At 39.8% G+C, this 15,000-nt stretch overlaps 1 protein-coding gene across 1 annotated transcript in view; it reads right to left on the bottom strand.

Moving 5' to 3' along the window:
• Positions 1 to 15,000, bottom strand: part of NCKAP5 (NCK associated protein 5) — a 474,734-nt gene that overhangs the window by 25,911 nt on the left and 433,823 nt on the right. The window contains exons 16-18 of the mRNA XM_054043941.1: positions 13,126 to 13,265; positions 10,992 to 11,121; positions 7,773 to 7,960 (exon numbers count right to left, since the gene is read on the bottom strand). Of these exons, the coding sequence (XP_053899916.1) occupies positions 7,773 to 7,960; positions 10,992 to 11,121; positions 13,126 to 13,265 (458 nt within the window). The remainder of the gene's footprint in view (positions 1 to 7,772; positions 7,961 to 10,991; positions 11,122 to 13,125; positions 13,266 to 15,000) is intronic.

Genomic DNA, 15,000 nt, shown 5'->3' with positions numbered 1-15,000 from the left:
GGCCGCCACAGAACCATCCCTGCTACCGCTGCCTGCCGGGCTGCTGCAGAACCCTCCCTCCCTGCCTCCGCTGCCCGCCGGGCCGCCGCAGAACTCTCCCTCCTTCCAGTGCCCGGGGCTGCAGGAGGTGCTGGCTCAGCCGCTCCTTTAAAGGCAACTCGGCTGGGCCGGGCTCAGAATGGCACGGGAGGCAGAGGCCGGTGCAGGCGACGGGGAGTGGCATGTCCCAGGGAGCCCGGCGGCATGATGAGCGGCAGGGATCGCTAGTTCGTGGCCCCCCCTGGGCCGGGGTCTGTGCCCCTGCAGGGCTGGGCTGGCCGCCCCAAGATTGGCCGGAATGCCGTCCCTTACATGTGCCGCCCCAGGCACGTGCTTTCTCGTCTGGTGCCTGGAGCCGGCCCTGCACGGTATGCCATCTCCCTCCCCCCGCTTCCTTAGTAATGAATGTCTCTAGTGGCACAGCTATCACTCATATTGGCTGGAGTCCAAATTGCCTGCAGGGCTGAACTGAGCCCTATCTTGAAAAATTTACCATATTAAGGAACAGCAAATTGCTGCACACCGAGTTGTACAGCAAGCACTTTCTACTTCCACAGACATTATGAAGTATTTCCTAACTAAACCTACCTTTAAAAGACACTAATATAAAACAATGAGAAAAGGAGGGTAGGGGGCTGGATGGTTCAGGGGATTGTTAAGAGGATACAACTACTACGTTGCTGGTTCAAATCCAGTTCAAGTCAGTAATGAGCAGTGGATGCTGTTGTCCCAGGGCTGTTTAGAGGACTACTTGAACTGGGGGTGAGAGTCAGTTCCTATGTATCTGTGAGAGAACACCACCACCATGATTGCCAGTCTCAGGAGACAGGAGAGGGATTGAATGGGCATGGACAATGAATTATGCTCTCTTTCCTAGAAATGACCAGACTGGGATGGGACAGGGTTGGGGGAAGTTGGTACTACCACTGCCCATGCTGTACCATTCTGTGGATAGATAATGAACCTCCAGAGTCAACACAGTTCCTTTCACAAGCCCTGACTATTTTAAAATAAATACATTCATTTAAAAAAAAAGATGAAGTTGATATCTCATTATCAAGGCTGTCAGAAGGGATAGTGTATTGATCTAAATGTCTGATGTGAAATAGCTACGCTCTCTAGAACCACAGTTTCCAATCCCATCAGGATCAGCTCAACCTTGTGTCCTTGTGAGTCGGAGAAATTGAGTTTAATGAAGTTTACTGTGTTTGTCTCTTTCGGATCTTAAAAACTGAAGTCATGTCAGCTCCAAGTGGATGTGAAAGATCTAATGGCACTTTTAATAAGAGGAGGCATTTGACCAAACTTTCCTCTCCCTCTACTCGTACACAGTATGCTTTGCAGTGGTTTCCTACCTACATGCCACCAGGTACGGCTGCAATTAAGTGGTGCTGGATTGGCTTATGCATTGCTCGTAAAATGCTTATGGCTCTTTGAGAATGGCAGACATTGCATAATTACTAATTATCATCATTTTGTAAGTCCTTGTTTGGATACTCCATTGTGCCAATGTGATACTTTAGAAGACTCGCAAGTACAATGAGACATACGTTAATTCCCAATCAACTCACTCACTTGTAAAAATTCTTGAGTTTATCTGGGAATGTCACCATGTTGATTCCATTCATAAACATAGTCAAAGCAGCATTGGTTTCTCTGTTGATTTGTTTTTCCTCTGCCCATATTTGCCAGCTAGCTCTAAAACCTACTTGAATTGCAAGACACGGTGATTTGAGCATCAAATCTCCTTCATGAATCAGCTGTACAATACACAGGCACTCTGCTGCATAGAAAAAAAGAGTATAACTTCACTTATGCACAAATAAGCCTCTTTAGTTAATTGGGTCTATAATTAAATCATTGATGTAGTAAACACTGTAATGTGAGGTGAAAAGTCAGTGTTTACATGTAAATCATTGTAAGTGAGGAAAAACGAATTTCCAAACTTGCAATGGATACAAACATTTCATCATTCTTCTTCTACAAAGGAACCTATCCTTTCTGCCCTCACCAAGTCATACCTTGAAATATAAGCAAGAAAAAAGATTTTAACTGAACTACATATAGGGAGGAAAGGAAAGAAGAATGACTATATTAAATAAAAACATGTCACTCCATTAGATACAGACGGAGAGGAGCATATATTTTTCATGAAGTCATAAGGATGATAAACTAACTGGCATGCTTTTCTGCAGCCAGAAAGAAGGCAGTAAAAATAATGAATTATTAGATGTATTGCCACAGCACCTGAGCCCTAGTCATGGACCTGGACCATCTTGTGTTAGGTGCTGTACAAACAACAGGGGAAAGTGACGAACAGACGTCTTGTTTTCTGAGTTCTTTAACATGTGCTGTGATTTATTAATTTTTATAAAAAACCCACTGAGCTAATGCAAATTGTGAAATAATATTTCCATCTCTGACTTGTCATGATTCAGGATTTCAGTTTAACTGGAGCAGAGATCATGATGTCAGCAAGTGGTTTAGGACATTATCAGTTATTGCCACAGGCAATAGAAGCAATATTCTGTATACTATGGGCCTGATCTAAAGCTCGCCGAAATCAATGGGTGTTTTTCTATTGACTTTGACAGTCTTTGGTACAGGTCTTATAGGAGTTCATTCAATTAGATCAGTTATTGTTTAATTAAAATCAAATTTAATTGCTGCATATAAAAAATAATTGTGCTCCCACTTTTGAAATACTGCAATTAGCAAAAATCATGTTAGAAAAATATATTAATCCTTTTAATTTAGATGATGGTTTTAGCCACATCCTTCAGTTTACTTTAATCTTCTTTTTGAAATTATGTTTTTTTTCCCTATAAAAATGGTAACTTACTGAAAAATCTGTGTATTTCAGAATTTCCTGGCATGCCTACATTTTCCTAGTTGATTTAAAACGATCTCTTACTGGTGAGCTGAAATTTGCAGATATTAAAAATAGTTTCCAAAACAGAAAGTTTAGGATATCTCAGATCAAAGACTGGATTGAGCAACATTACATATTTATTTTACATCCTTAGAAACAATGTGTAATTTCTCAAACATTCTGTTTAGTTTCTCCTCCCTAAGAAAGGTATTTTGTCTATTGATTGCTTTATATTCTGAAGCCTTGCTATGTAAATACCCTTTTGGTGACTGAATGTATTTGTGTGTGTGTATTTGGGGGTAGCACTGGTGAATGTGTACTGGGGGAGGAGAGACAAATCAGACTACAATAGTGCCAGGTTAGCAGAGCTTCCTTCCAAAATGTCTCATTACAGCACTGAGCCTGTAACCACGATCTTACTAGTGGTGCCTTACAGTCCAATTTAATTTAAGGTACGGCCACGGCACACTGCTCTTTTGACAAGCAGGGTAAACTCATTCCGTCCATCATGACACTTTAAAAAAAAAAAAAAACCTTCACATATATCATTCAAGAATTAAATTCAAGGCACGTACCATCTTCTTTTTAGAAGGCCACATTATAGATCACAGTTCTTTTCCGAAATTTGCCTGATTTTTCAGAATCGTTGACTTAGGTCCTTGTTGCCAGTATTCCCCATTTTTTGTGAGTAATGTTCCAAGCCACACAAGTCTAATTTAAACAGACTATGGATCTTCTTGTGGCGGACAAATTACAGCTGAGAAAAAAATTGCTGTGCTGGTTCAAACAAGGAGTTCAGGGGCAACCTGCTTTTCATGGTCACTGCTCCTCATTTGTCATTCTGAAAAGTTTAATACTAATAGGCAAATCCCTTGTGTTTTATCGAGCTTTCACTGTTCACCAAGAGGCAACACTGGTTTTGAGCACTGTTTCAAATATTCAAAAAGTAATCTTAAAAGCCCCTCAACTTAATGCATGATAAATGCTGGTGCTGAACTATACGTGCTGTTTTCTAATTTAATGATGCATTTTTACAAGGTCCTGAAGGCCATTTCAATGAGTTTTGTTTAATTTTAACCTAATGCTGATTTTGCACATTATTTAAATATGAAAAACTATAATATACCAGTAAAATTTAATTAAGTGCAAATGCAACCTTTTTTAGCCCATTTGATATAATACAACCAAATCTGATCGCTCTATTAATAGCAAAAGACCTTGGCCTTGCAAAGGCAGAATTGCAATATTTGTTTTGAGACAATTCATTATGTCTACATAATTAAGCTGTGAATCTCTAAATGTTTAAGGTGAGGAATTAAATGGTTGTTTCCCCTCATTTATCCTTTTTAGTATAGTTCTTTTGTTTTCTTTTCTTCGTGTTTTTCTAATTGTAAAGTCAGAGCATAGTCTAGTCATTAGATAAATGTTGGTAGATGGTGAAACAAAGTAGGTACATGTCAGGATTTTTCTTTCTAAGTTTGTGAGTGAATTTAGTGTTCAGTAAAGTGCAGGTTTCAGAGCACTGCCTTGAAGGCACAGTGTAAGTAAGAGCTGTGAAATCTTCCTCCATGTCATTCTGACTGTGCACTTTGGGCCTAACCTCCAATGGTCTCTGCTATTTAACAGACACTGCCAGCTCTATGGAATTGTACAGTGATTTTCTTAAGCGCACAAATGGGGGTCAAGGATGAAAAATGCATTTTTTTCTCTTGTGATCTAACCCACTGTGCCACATACAAGAGCCCTTGCATTGTTTTCTATTATCGTCCTCCAGTATATTTACAATAGTGCTCAAAATGTGCGAGGTGCTGCACTGCTACAGAGTAGAATGCAGCCCCTGCTGAGAAGCGCTTACCATCGAAAAGAGAAAGGCTGCGGGAAAGAGATTCAATATGCGACGTGAAGAGAGCGATGACATGGCACAGGCTTTGTTAGCTGCGTTTTTTAAAAAATTAATATGTTCGCTTAATTTCTGCTATAATCATTTAGTTTTAGCTGTTTTTTCAATGGGGCAGTCAGGATTGAAGAGAGGGAGAGGAATGGTGAGAAGAGATTGTAGGACTGAGAAGAGGAGGAGTAGGAGAGTATGGGGAGAGAAGCACAATGGGATGTGAATGAGGGATTTGGCAGATGAAGGGTTGCAGAGATAAGGGCAATGGGGGAAGAAGATGGACCAACAACCAATGACAATTCAACTAACGAGAAAATAATATATCCAAATCCAGATCGCAGAGCTGAGTGAACACAATGATGTCAAGTGGCTCTGAGCCCTGTGGAGGGAAACAAATGGATGGACAGAAAAGAGGAGGCATGCAAGCCAGAGGCTTATCTTCTGCAGGACCAGCTAAAGCTGAACCTGGATGCTTTCCAAAGTCTGACACCTGCAAGTGCTTCTTGGCTGTTTCTGCTCCTCATTTGAAGGCCACTAGGATCAGTGTCCCAGGAGGGTCTGGTTGCGATTAAGGGGCACTGGGCCTGAAGGACCCTGTGCCCTCAGCTGTAGCTGGTGGTGGCTTCTTTAGAGAAGGAGCCCTGAAAGTCGAGAAATTTTCGTAAGCATGTCCCCTCCAAACTCCTTGAGGCTGCTACTGCTCAAGTGGAATTTCTGGGCCTGGTTGCTGTGTGTCTGGTAGGCAGGGTGGAAGCAAGGCTGGAAGTCCCTGACTTGACAGCTGGTGCTGTCTGCTTTGGGATCATTAGCTCCAGGTTCTAGCCACTGATTCTCTGTTAACAACCTACTTTTATTTATGTTTCATTGCACTTTTGAAATTGAGGTAAAAAAGCTCCAGTTGGGGAAGAATTGGGAAAATGAAGGTACATGCTCACCAGTAGTATTTTAAGGGGCAATGGGCAGGGTTTAGCAAAAAATACTTCACCTCTTCACACAAAGTCCAAGTAATCCTCCTTTCTGCAGGGAACTTTACAGGGTTGGTGCGGGAGATGGTATGAAACAGGCTGTGGTTAGCACTGTAGGTCCACTACAGCTACTATTCCAAGACTATAGTCTGAAATATCTGCCAGTTTATCTGTGCACCCATAGGCAGAGATTTGGAGGAACTAGATCCATGTAATCATGGATCCAGTAGTCCATCCTTTAAGCAGCCACCAATGGCCTCTCTATGCCACCTACTTCAGGGCTAGTGTGGACCCTCCTAAATGCTCTGTCTTCACTTCTCAGAGATATGGTATCTTAGGTGTCAAGTATCAGGGGGGTAGCCGTGTTAGTCTGAATTTGTAAAAAGCAACAGAGGGTCCTGTGGCACCTTTAAGACTAACAGAAGTATTGGGAGCATAAGCTTTCGCGGGTAAGAACCTCACTTCTTGCATCTGAAGAAGTGAGGTTCTTACCCGCGAAAGCTTATGCTCCCAATACTTCTGTTAGTTTTAAAGGTGCCACAGGACCCTCGGTATCTTACGTATTAAGTGGTGCAGAAGTCCACCATTTATGGATGATATAAATTAGCAAGCAGGTTTACATCTACTATGGGGAAAATGCAATTTTCTGTCCATAAAGCACTGAGGTTCAGAGATGAGAGTTGTGTGGGACCTTGATCAGTGTGTTTGAAGCCATCATTTGCTGCATTCCCAGAGCAGAAATGACATACACACCAGCAGCCTTGGATATAAGTCACCACTCAGTTTCTTCCTTAAATCTAATTCTAGGTTCTTTTAATACAATTTATACTTACAGAAACAGATTTTTTTTATGTTTACACATAAGAAAAGATTCTCTATAAAACAGGCATTAAAAATGTATTGCACCTGTGACTGCTTGCCATAGAAAGTATTTTCCCTTTTAATACTTGGAATTGAATACCTCACTAAGAAAGAGAGAGAGAGAATATTGGTTTGTGGGTGGGTGGGTGGGAAGGGGTAGGAATGGACAGAAAACAAGAATGTGTATGCGGGAGGGAGAGAAAGCGAGAAAATGTGGTAGAATACATTATTTCAGAGGTATTGTATGTTCAAGGTGGTAGAGACTGCCTTAGTAAGGCTCATACGCTGCTACTAATCTCTTTGTGGAGCTCTTGATTAAGTCACATGAAGTTTGCACAGAAATTGGTGGTAAGAAAGACCTAGTCCTAACAGAGCTACGTCTGACTATATGATGGTATTTTGGGGAGCCCACAAAACAGTTGGTAACCACAGCAGACTTCCACTTGATTTTTTTTTTAAATATCATTTAATAGGCCTATGCTGCACTAAATGCAATGCAACCTCTTGTAAACTGACTCAGCGTGGAGCAGCAGCCACAAATGTTACGTCTACACTGCAACTAGGCACGTGGGTAGACAGACTTGTCTCTGCTCAAGCTAGCATGCTAAAAATAGCAGTGTGGGTGTCGCCGCAGGGAGGGCAACTTGGGTTCGATGTCCAAATCTAAGCCCGCCTGACGCTCTGGGTCTGAGCTTGGGTGACTAGCCCGAGCCATTGCTTGTGCCGCAATGTCCACACTGCTATTTTTAGAGCACTGGCTCGAGCAGTGCTGGCATGCGTCTGTCTGCCTGGGCTGGGAGACACTCCCAGGTGCAGCGTAGGGATTTCCAAAGAGAAATAATGGGTTTTACTGCTATCCTAAAACAGAAGTTTGCCATATATCTTAGGGCTCCAGAATGTCTCTAATGTTAAGTTCTGGAAGTCTGTTGTAAGCTACAGCTGACTACAAGATCACCACACTTACACAACCTCAATTAAAAAGGTGCTTAGTTTGCTTTACTCCCCCAGCAACTCATGCCATATTTTCAGGTGTCTTTTTGGTTTCTGTAAATACTAATGATGAAGGCAGAAAATGACTATAAATAAGACAGATATATTCCTGGATTAAGTAAGAGGTAATATCATAAAAAGCAAGATAACTCACACTAGAGATCTCTTTGCTCTTGCCTTCTTTACTGGAAGCTCCACTCAGCTGCTCAATAAAACTGTAATGTGTTAATTGTTCAGGCCCATCCTCTCCATAATGGCCATAGAGACTGTGTTGATATAAATCCAAGATTGACATAGGGCTCCCCACAAAGGACTTTCTCACAGTATTTTCTTCTTGCTCAGCTATGGAAAGATTTTAAAAAACATTGCACATTTATTTGAGAGAAAGTTCACGTACAGCTTAAATGGATCACAGTGTAATTTTTAATAGCAATACAAATACTTTAAGACAACTGGAAAGGTCAGTGGTTGGTAATAAAAGCATAACAAAACTATGTAAAAGTTAAGGGTATTATTTAAAACAACTGAAAAAGGACATTCAAAGTTACTACTTAAAATTCAGGATGATTTTCTATCCTTAAAAAAGATACAATGGTCTGAGATAAGCAGAGGGGCAAATCTGAGATTTTAAATTTCCTTTCTTTTGTGACTTTAGATGAGATTGTTAATTCGACTTCAGTGTAGAATTTTTTTTATTTAAATACTTTTGTTTTAAGTTTTTGTCTTCAGCTGTTAATAGGCTTCAAGCCCTAACTTCCTTGGGCACATGCATATCTTTTGGTTGGCTTGCTTTTGAACATATTGTTTCTTTTATCTACTTTTTCATTTGTTTTATAAATCTTAAATCCTTAACTGACTGGCTGGCAATGAAGACAATGGTGTAGAACCTATGTTTGTGAGATCAGAATCAGGCTCTATTAACTTGTTAAAGTTCATACAGGAAGTGGCAGTGCTAGAAATAGAACCCAGGTCTCCCTACTCCTAGGCCTGAAACCCATGTTAAAAAAAAAATAAAAGCAAAAAAACCCTCTGCAACAATGTGAGACAGCACAAGGGAAGGATGTTCTAGATGGGGCATTTGTTTCTCTACTGGCTGTTGCTGTTACACACATTTGAACGCTACCTGACGGAAGTACTGTATATCCAGTACCTTTTGAAAAACACTGTCTCCATCCACTGCCTTCAACAGAGTTACACTGATGTAAAATCCAGTTGAGATCAAAATTAGCATGCTCTGATAGTTGAGGCATGGGGCGAGGGCTCAGAATACCTGGGTTTAATTCCTAGTGTACCCCAGACTTCCTATGTGACTGGACAACTCATTAATAGCCTGATCCAAAGCCCACTGAATCAATGAGCCATTCCATTGACTTCAATGGGCTTTGCACCAGGCCTTTAGTCTCTTTGTGCTTCAGTTCCTTGCCTGTACAATGGGAATTAAAATACTCCCCCACCTCATGGAGTGTAGTGAGGATAAGTTCATTAATGTTTGTGAGGATCTGAGACAATACAGTAGTGGGGCTATATAAGTATCTAGATCATCTCTGTGCCTCAGATTGCTCATTTGTAAAATGGGGATAATACCTTACCCGTGTTGTGTTATGATTGTGATTGTGATTTAGCCTCACAGGTGTTGTGAGGCTAAATCAATTAATGTCAGTAAAGTGTGTTGAGCTCTTTGGATGCAAGTTGCAATAGAAGCATAGTGTTATTATTACTTACCTGATCTGGGCAATTGTATTTAAAGTGACCAAGGCAAAAATGTTGGTCCATAGGAGAAAAAACAACCACCTGGTATACCAACATTTTAGGATTTTTTGTTTGTTTGTTTGCTTTGCCTCAATCACAGACCAGAATTTTTGCATCCATTTTGGTTCTATCTGTCCTGACCCCAATGAGCCAGCTATGTAAATTAATGGCTCACTAAGTAAAGTGGTGGTTTTAATTCACGGTAGATGTCAAAAAATTTGAATGCTGCTGTCATTTAATTCAGGTGCTTACACATGATAAAATCCTTTAAAACACATGTTATGGATAAAGAAATCATTGCACATATGGCAACACCTATTTAAGAAAGTACGATTCTCTCATGTTACAATATCATTTTAGAAAAATATCAACAGTGTCTCTTTGATTTAATCACTTGCAACATTTCATATATAATCAAAGATTAAAAAATAGGAGCATGCCATAAATAAAATAATCAACCTCCTACACTCTCGCTTCGGGTTGCCAACTCTCCGGCATTGTCCTGGAGTCTCCAGGAATTAAAGATTAATCTTTAATTAAAGATTATGTCATGTGATGAAACCTCCAGGAATACATCCAATCAAAACTGGCAACCTTACTCTTGCTGCTGAAAAACACCCAAATGGATTATCCTTGCAAATGCCAAACACTCAGTCCAGCTCCTGGTAGAAAGTAATGGCACCTGGATGTCTGCAATATCTAGCTGCCTGTGGCATTTTTAATGCACTTATCACTGCAGTATCTACTGTATGTGCTGGGTCAAGTTCACCCCCTGTGCAAAGGCCGACACAAAGTCAATGCATCACTGAAGTCTCCCTTAAATCCTCAGGAAATGCACAAGCCCTCAGGGCTTGAGTGGGTTCATTGGTGCACAGCTCTTGTATTGGCCCTATACACTTCCTTGAATCATTTGTAGCAGGGAAGCCTAGGATGGAATGGGCCCGGACTTTCCCACTGCAGAGAGTCTTCTCCATAACACGGCTAACATACATTGCAGGATGGCATCCACTGTTACTGCTGCTCATGAATTACCTATTCTGGTGTTCGAACGCAGACAGCAATCTCCTGGGCCCACCAATCCAGCACTCAGTTACCTCAAAATTTATAAAAATTACCCCAAGGGATTCACTGTTGAGCTTTCATGCTAGATTTAAATTCAGAGTCGATTCTTGTGACTGAATTTGATCCTCAGAAAAGTGGCAATATACATTGGGAAGGCTGACAGAGCCTCAACTATAGCCGTGTGAACAGTACCACTGCCATAAGGCAGTTAGAAAGCTATGGCCATGGCTCATTGGGTTATTTTAACCTACTACTAAACTATGTAATTAAAAAAAAGTTATCTTTATAATCACCTTTTTATTGCTGCAATAATGCAGCTAAAGCCTTTTTAGTTCACCACAGGGATTTCTGAATAAAAGCCTTAGAATTATGCCCATGGTGGCAAGAATGGTGTAACAGAAAAAAATGATGCGGATATATAATAAAAAATACATAATGGAAAATTATATCTGAAGAAAGACAGAGTTAAAAAGTGAAAATAACCACACAGTGAAAGACACGATCAGCTGCTGTCAGGATGGAGATCGGAACGATACATTACCATGTATACATTTCCAGTTACCTCGTTTGTTCTTCATTAAATCTGCTAACTTTTCCCCTGCCGTTCCAAAGTCATTTGTTTCATACTCTGGTTCCGTTTCAGTGTCACTACTGCTGCTAGCAGAATAAGTGCACACTCGCAGTGCCTTGTCCTGCGCCAGTAATAATAGCACAATGAGAATGACTCGTGTACTATGGTAGGATATTTTATTAGGATATAAAACATTTTGCATTCATCAAAGAAAACCTCGGATTTACTAACTGAACTACGGCAAGTATCATTCAGCATGTAAGCATAAGTTTGACAGTATGGGAAATAGCCACTATTATTATCCAGATATGTCCCAAGAGTTAGTCCTGCTTATACTGGGTCAGATTCTCCTCAGATACTCCTCACTTAGTCCCATTGGTTTAAACAGGACTCCTTGAGTGAGTAACAGCTTAACATGAGTAAGAGTGGGAGAATCCAGCCTCTTTCCCTCTGTAAAACTGCTTTAAGGTTGCACACTTTCCTCAGGTAATATTTATTTATTTATTTGCATTTATAAAGTACCCATCATATACAATTTTAAAACCTCTCAAGTATTTCTAAGATAGCATGTACAGCATTCACACAACAAATGGTCTGTAGGGCTGTGTAAAGGTTTTATCAACACTTGTTTGGAATAACTAGCATAAAACACTCATGGCTTTACCACCTGTGAGCAATTCAGCCATTTTAAGTCATGCCCCCCTTCCTATCTTTTGGCAAAGTGGAGGGAAAGCAATAAACTCCACAGTTGGCTCCTTCTCCTCTGGACTCCACGGGGAGGGGCACAGACAAATACATTGCTTCCTCTGGAAGTGAAGATCCCTAGTAAAGAGAAGCCCTGGTCCTGATACCCTGCTCCATGGAAGTGCTGAAAATTTAGGAGTTCAGTGGCAGCAGAAAGGACGGGGGAGGAAGTTACATCTGATATTCAGAATAGGGTGGTATTTGTACCTGGTGTTCTGATTATCAACCAGATAGCAGGGTCCACAAGTACAATTATCACCTGGACCCACTTTTAAACTTTTTTTAATACGAGCACTTCTTATGGCAGTTTTGGAGATGCTGGTTTTTCCCATGCATTCCTCAATTCATCAGAGATTTAAAATGGCAGCTACTTATTGGATAAGAGGCATACTCTAACAACAGGAGTATGGGAGTGAGAGGCAGCAGTACTCTAATCAGGATCTGCCACAGACTTGCCAATGTGACATTAGGCAAGCCACTTAACTTATCTGTGTGTACCATGGAGAGCAAGAATCTGGGCCAGCTTTATAAAGGAACAGGGGCACCAGTTAAAAAACAGCATAAGACAAAAAGATTAGAATAAATCACAACATAACCAACATAAAGATGTTAGCTCATAATAGTGTGAGGTTTACATGCTAGCTGTGGAGCAGTTTAACCATACCCTTTCTTAAGGAGGTTTTTTTTAAATCATCCTATGTATCCTATATCTCAAGGGTTCCCACTTGCTAACCTGCTGCACCTGTTCTTCCAAAAGGGCTTGACTCATTTGGCACTTCTAATCATTCATAGCCCTGCACCTATCAACAGTAGCTTTTACACAAGGGTATGCATTTGCCTATTTGTCCTTTTCATCGTTTACAAGGAAGGATTGAAAGAGAGACAGATCATTGTAGGGATTAACAAAATGACAGAAACCAAAAGAAGATTATTTTACCATTTACACTACAATGATATTACATCCACTCACTCATACCACACCAACAGCAAAACCAAAATCAGGAAAGAACTGTATCTCCAAAGGGAAAAAACAACGAAAATCCAAAATCTCTTGTAAAGAAAGACCACCATGTAACAGCAACTCAATTCCCTCATCTATAAAATGCCTGGAGATAATAATATTTAAGTAATTAATGTCTGTAAAGCATGAGACAAAGTACCAAGCATACCTGTGGGCACTGTATTGTTATTAATAAATAATAAGGTACCTTTTGTCAATGAATGTTATCAAGTAATCACAAATAATTATGTATTGGATTGTTAATTATTCTTTTCATTAAAGTTAGGACATTTAGCAATTTGACTCTTTACAGTTAAATATGGTCTTTAGATTAAATATATATGCTAGTTACACCACTGGCATTTTTCTTTCAATGTATACCTTTGTTTTTTTAGTGGCTTTCTTGCTGCTCCAGTCTGGAAGAATCTTCTTGTTTTCCACATTTTTTTCAGTATGCTCTAATGAAACAGAAGTCACCAGAATTTGTTCCTGTCCACTTTGCTTTGGAGGGTTAATTATTCCTGAATTCAGAAAGAGATTAGGCAATTTATGGATCTCATCATCATTACACTAACAACAGCATTTGATTGTGTTTAGGAGTAATCCAGTGTTCAATTATGGGTCAGAGTCTGATACTTCTATTCATGTCAAATAATCCCATTCTTCAATGGAACTACTTGTATAGTAAGGTGCTGTTCAACATAAGGGTGGCAGAATCTTGCCCAAAGCACTTCCCAGTTATCAGGAGGAGAGAAGAGAAGACACAATTTAAAGTCAGTCTTTGACTTTTAAAATATAAACTCTTTGCAAATGAGAAACAAAATGTTACAATGATTTTTAGGAAGTCGTTAGAAGAGCTGTACTGTTATTTTATATTCTGATGGAGAGAAACTTAGCAAACTCAGTTTGTTGACAGACACAAATAGGAAATTATACCTTACTCCAGAATTTTTTTAGATCAAATAGTTCTTTTTATTTACGACATGTATATTATGTAGAACCAAAATCTAAGAAAATAAACAGTGCTTTGTAGAATAAAATGATAGTTGTGTTTTTGGTGAAGTAGGGTAAAGAAGAAGGATCAGATGAAAATATTCCAGGAAAGAATGAGTTGACCTCACAATCTGATGTATTCTACTTTTTTTGCATCTCTTCAGGACAATTTAATTAAGATACAAACCTTACAAGGTTGGTGCAGTGAATATTAGCATTAAAATCAGTGCAATCTTACTGCTACCAACTTCTTATGAAGCAATTCAATGCTTGCAGTTTCTATTCAATTTGTTATAATGACAGTGTTTAATCATGAAGTCTACTCTATAGCACACTGCTGAATTGAGGTCACACATGTGACTATTCAAGCATGTAGCATATAATCTATAACTAAGATTTCTCTTCTGAATCTCTCTTAGCTGTGCCATTAATTAACAATACATTTCTTTCGAAAATAATATGTATCAAAATATATTTTATTTAGCTTTGATGCAAAACCTGCAGGGGAGTTTGCAATAAAGACCACAATATGCGTTTGCACTCTAATATACTGCAATTGGAATATGGCTAAATCAACTACATTCCAATATGTTTAATTAAAAACCTTCTCATATACATTCTGATGAAAGATTATTTAGTCTTAGGTTCAATTTAAATAACAGCAATTTACCAAAACATACTTTGGTGGCCTTACCCTAAATTTAAACCTGATGTCTAGCCTTACATGATCATTACATGGGATTTCTTGTATGAGGGCAATGTGGCACAGAGTCATGCAAGTTAAATAAATCAGTGTCATTTTTTTAGTTGCAATAAATACTCTACTTTGACAAAGTGTTAGCAAAAAAGTTTCAGCCTGTAGATTTTTTGCTGTTTTTTAAAATAGTTTTCTTTTTAGAATGTAAACTCTTTGGGGCAGGGACTGTCTCTTAGTGTGTGTTTATATGTGTTAATCTAAGGCTAGATCCACAAAGGGATTTAAACATTTAATGGTCACTTTGGGCACCGAAACCCAAAATGTAGTTCCTCAATGCTCCTGCTCAAATGCTACCTAACCCTGTAGAAGCCCACATTTCCATTGGAAAGTCCCCGTGGCACCTACACTTCTGCTGGTGAGCATGCACAAAGCTGCCTAAGTCCTGACTCCCAGCACCTAGCTCCTACCTAAACTGCAGTGGGATCCTCAAACTAAATGTTCCCCCACCTAGCTCACCTGGAGAGCCCGATCAAGTGGGCATTCTCAGAGGATACCTACTAACACAG

Source organism: Malaclemys terrapin, chromosome 11, assembly GCF_027887155.1.
Source record: "Malaclemys terrapin pileata isolate rMalTer1 chromosome 11, rMalTer1.hap1, whole genome shotgun sequence".
NCBI lineage: Eukaryota > Metazoa > Chordata > Testudines > Emydidae > Malaclemys > Malaclemys terrapin.
Note: the sequence above shows the minus strand (reverse complement) of the source record. Positions and strands in the feature narration are given on the sequence as shown.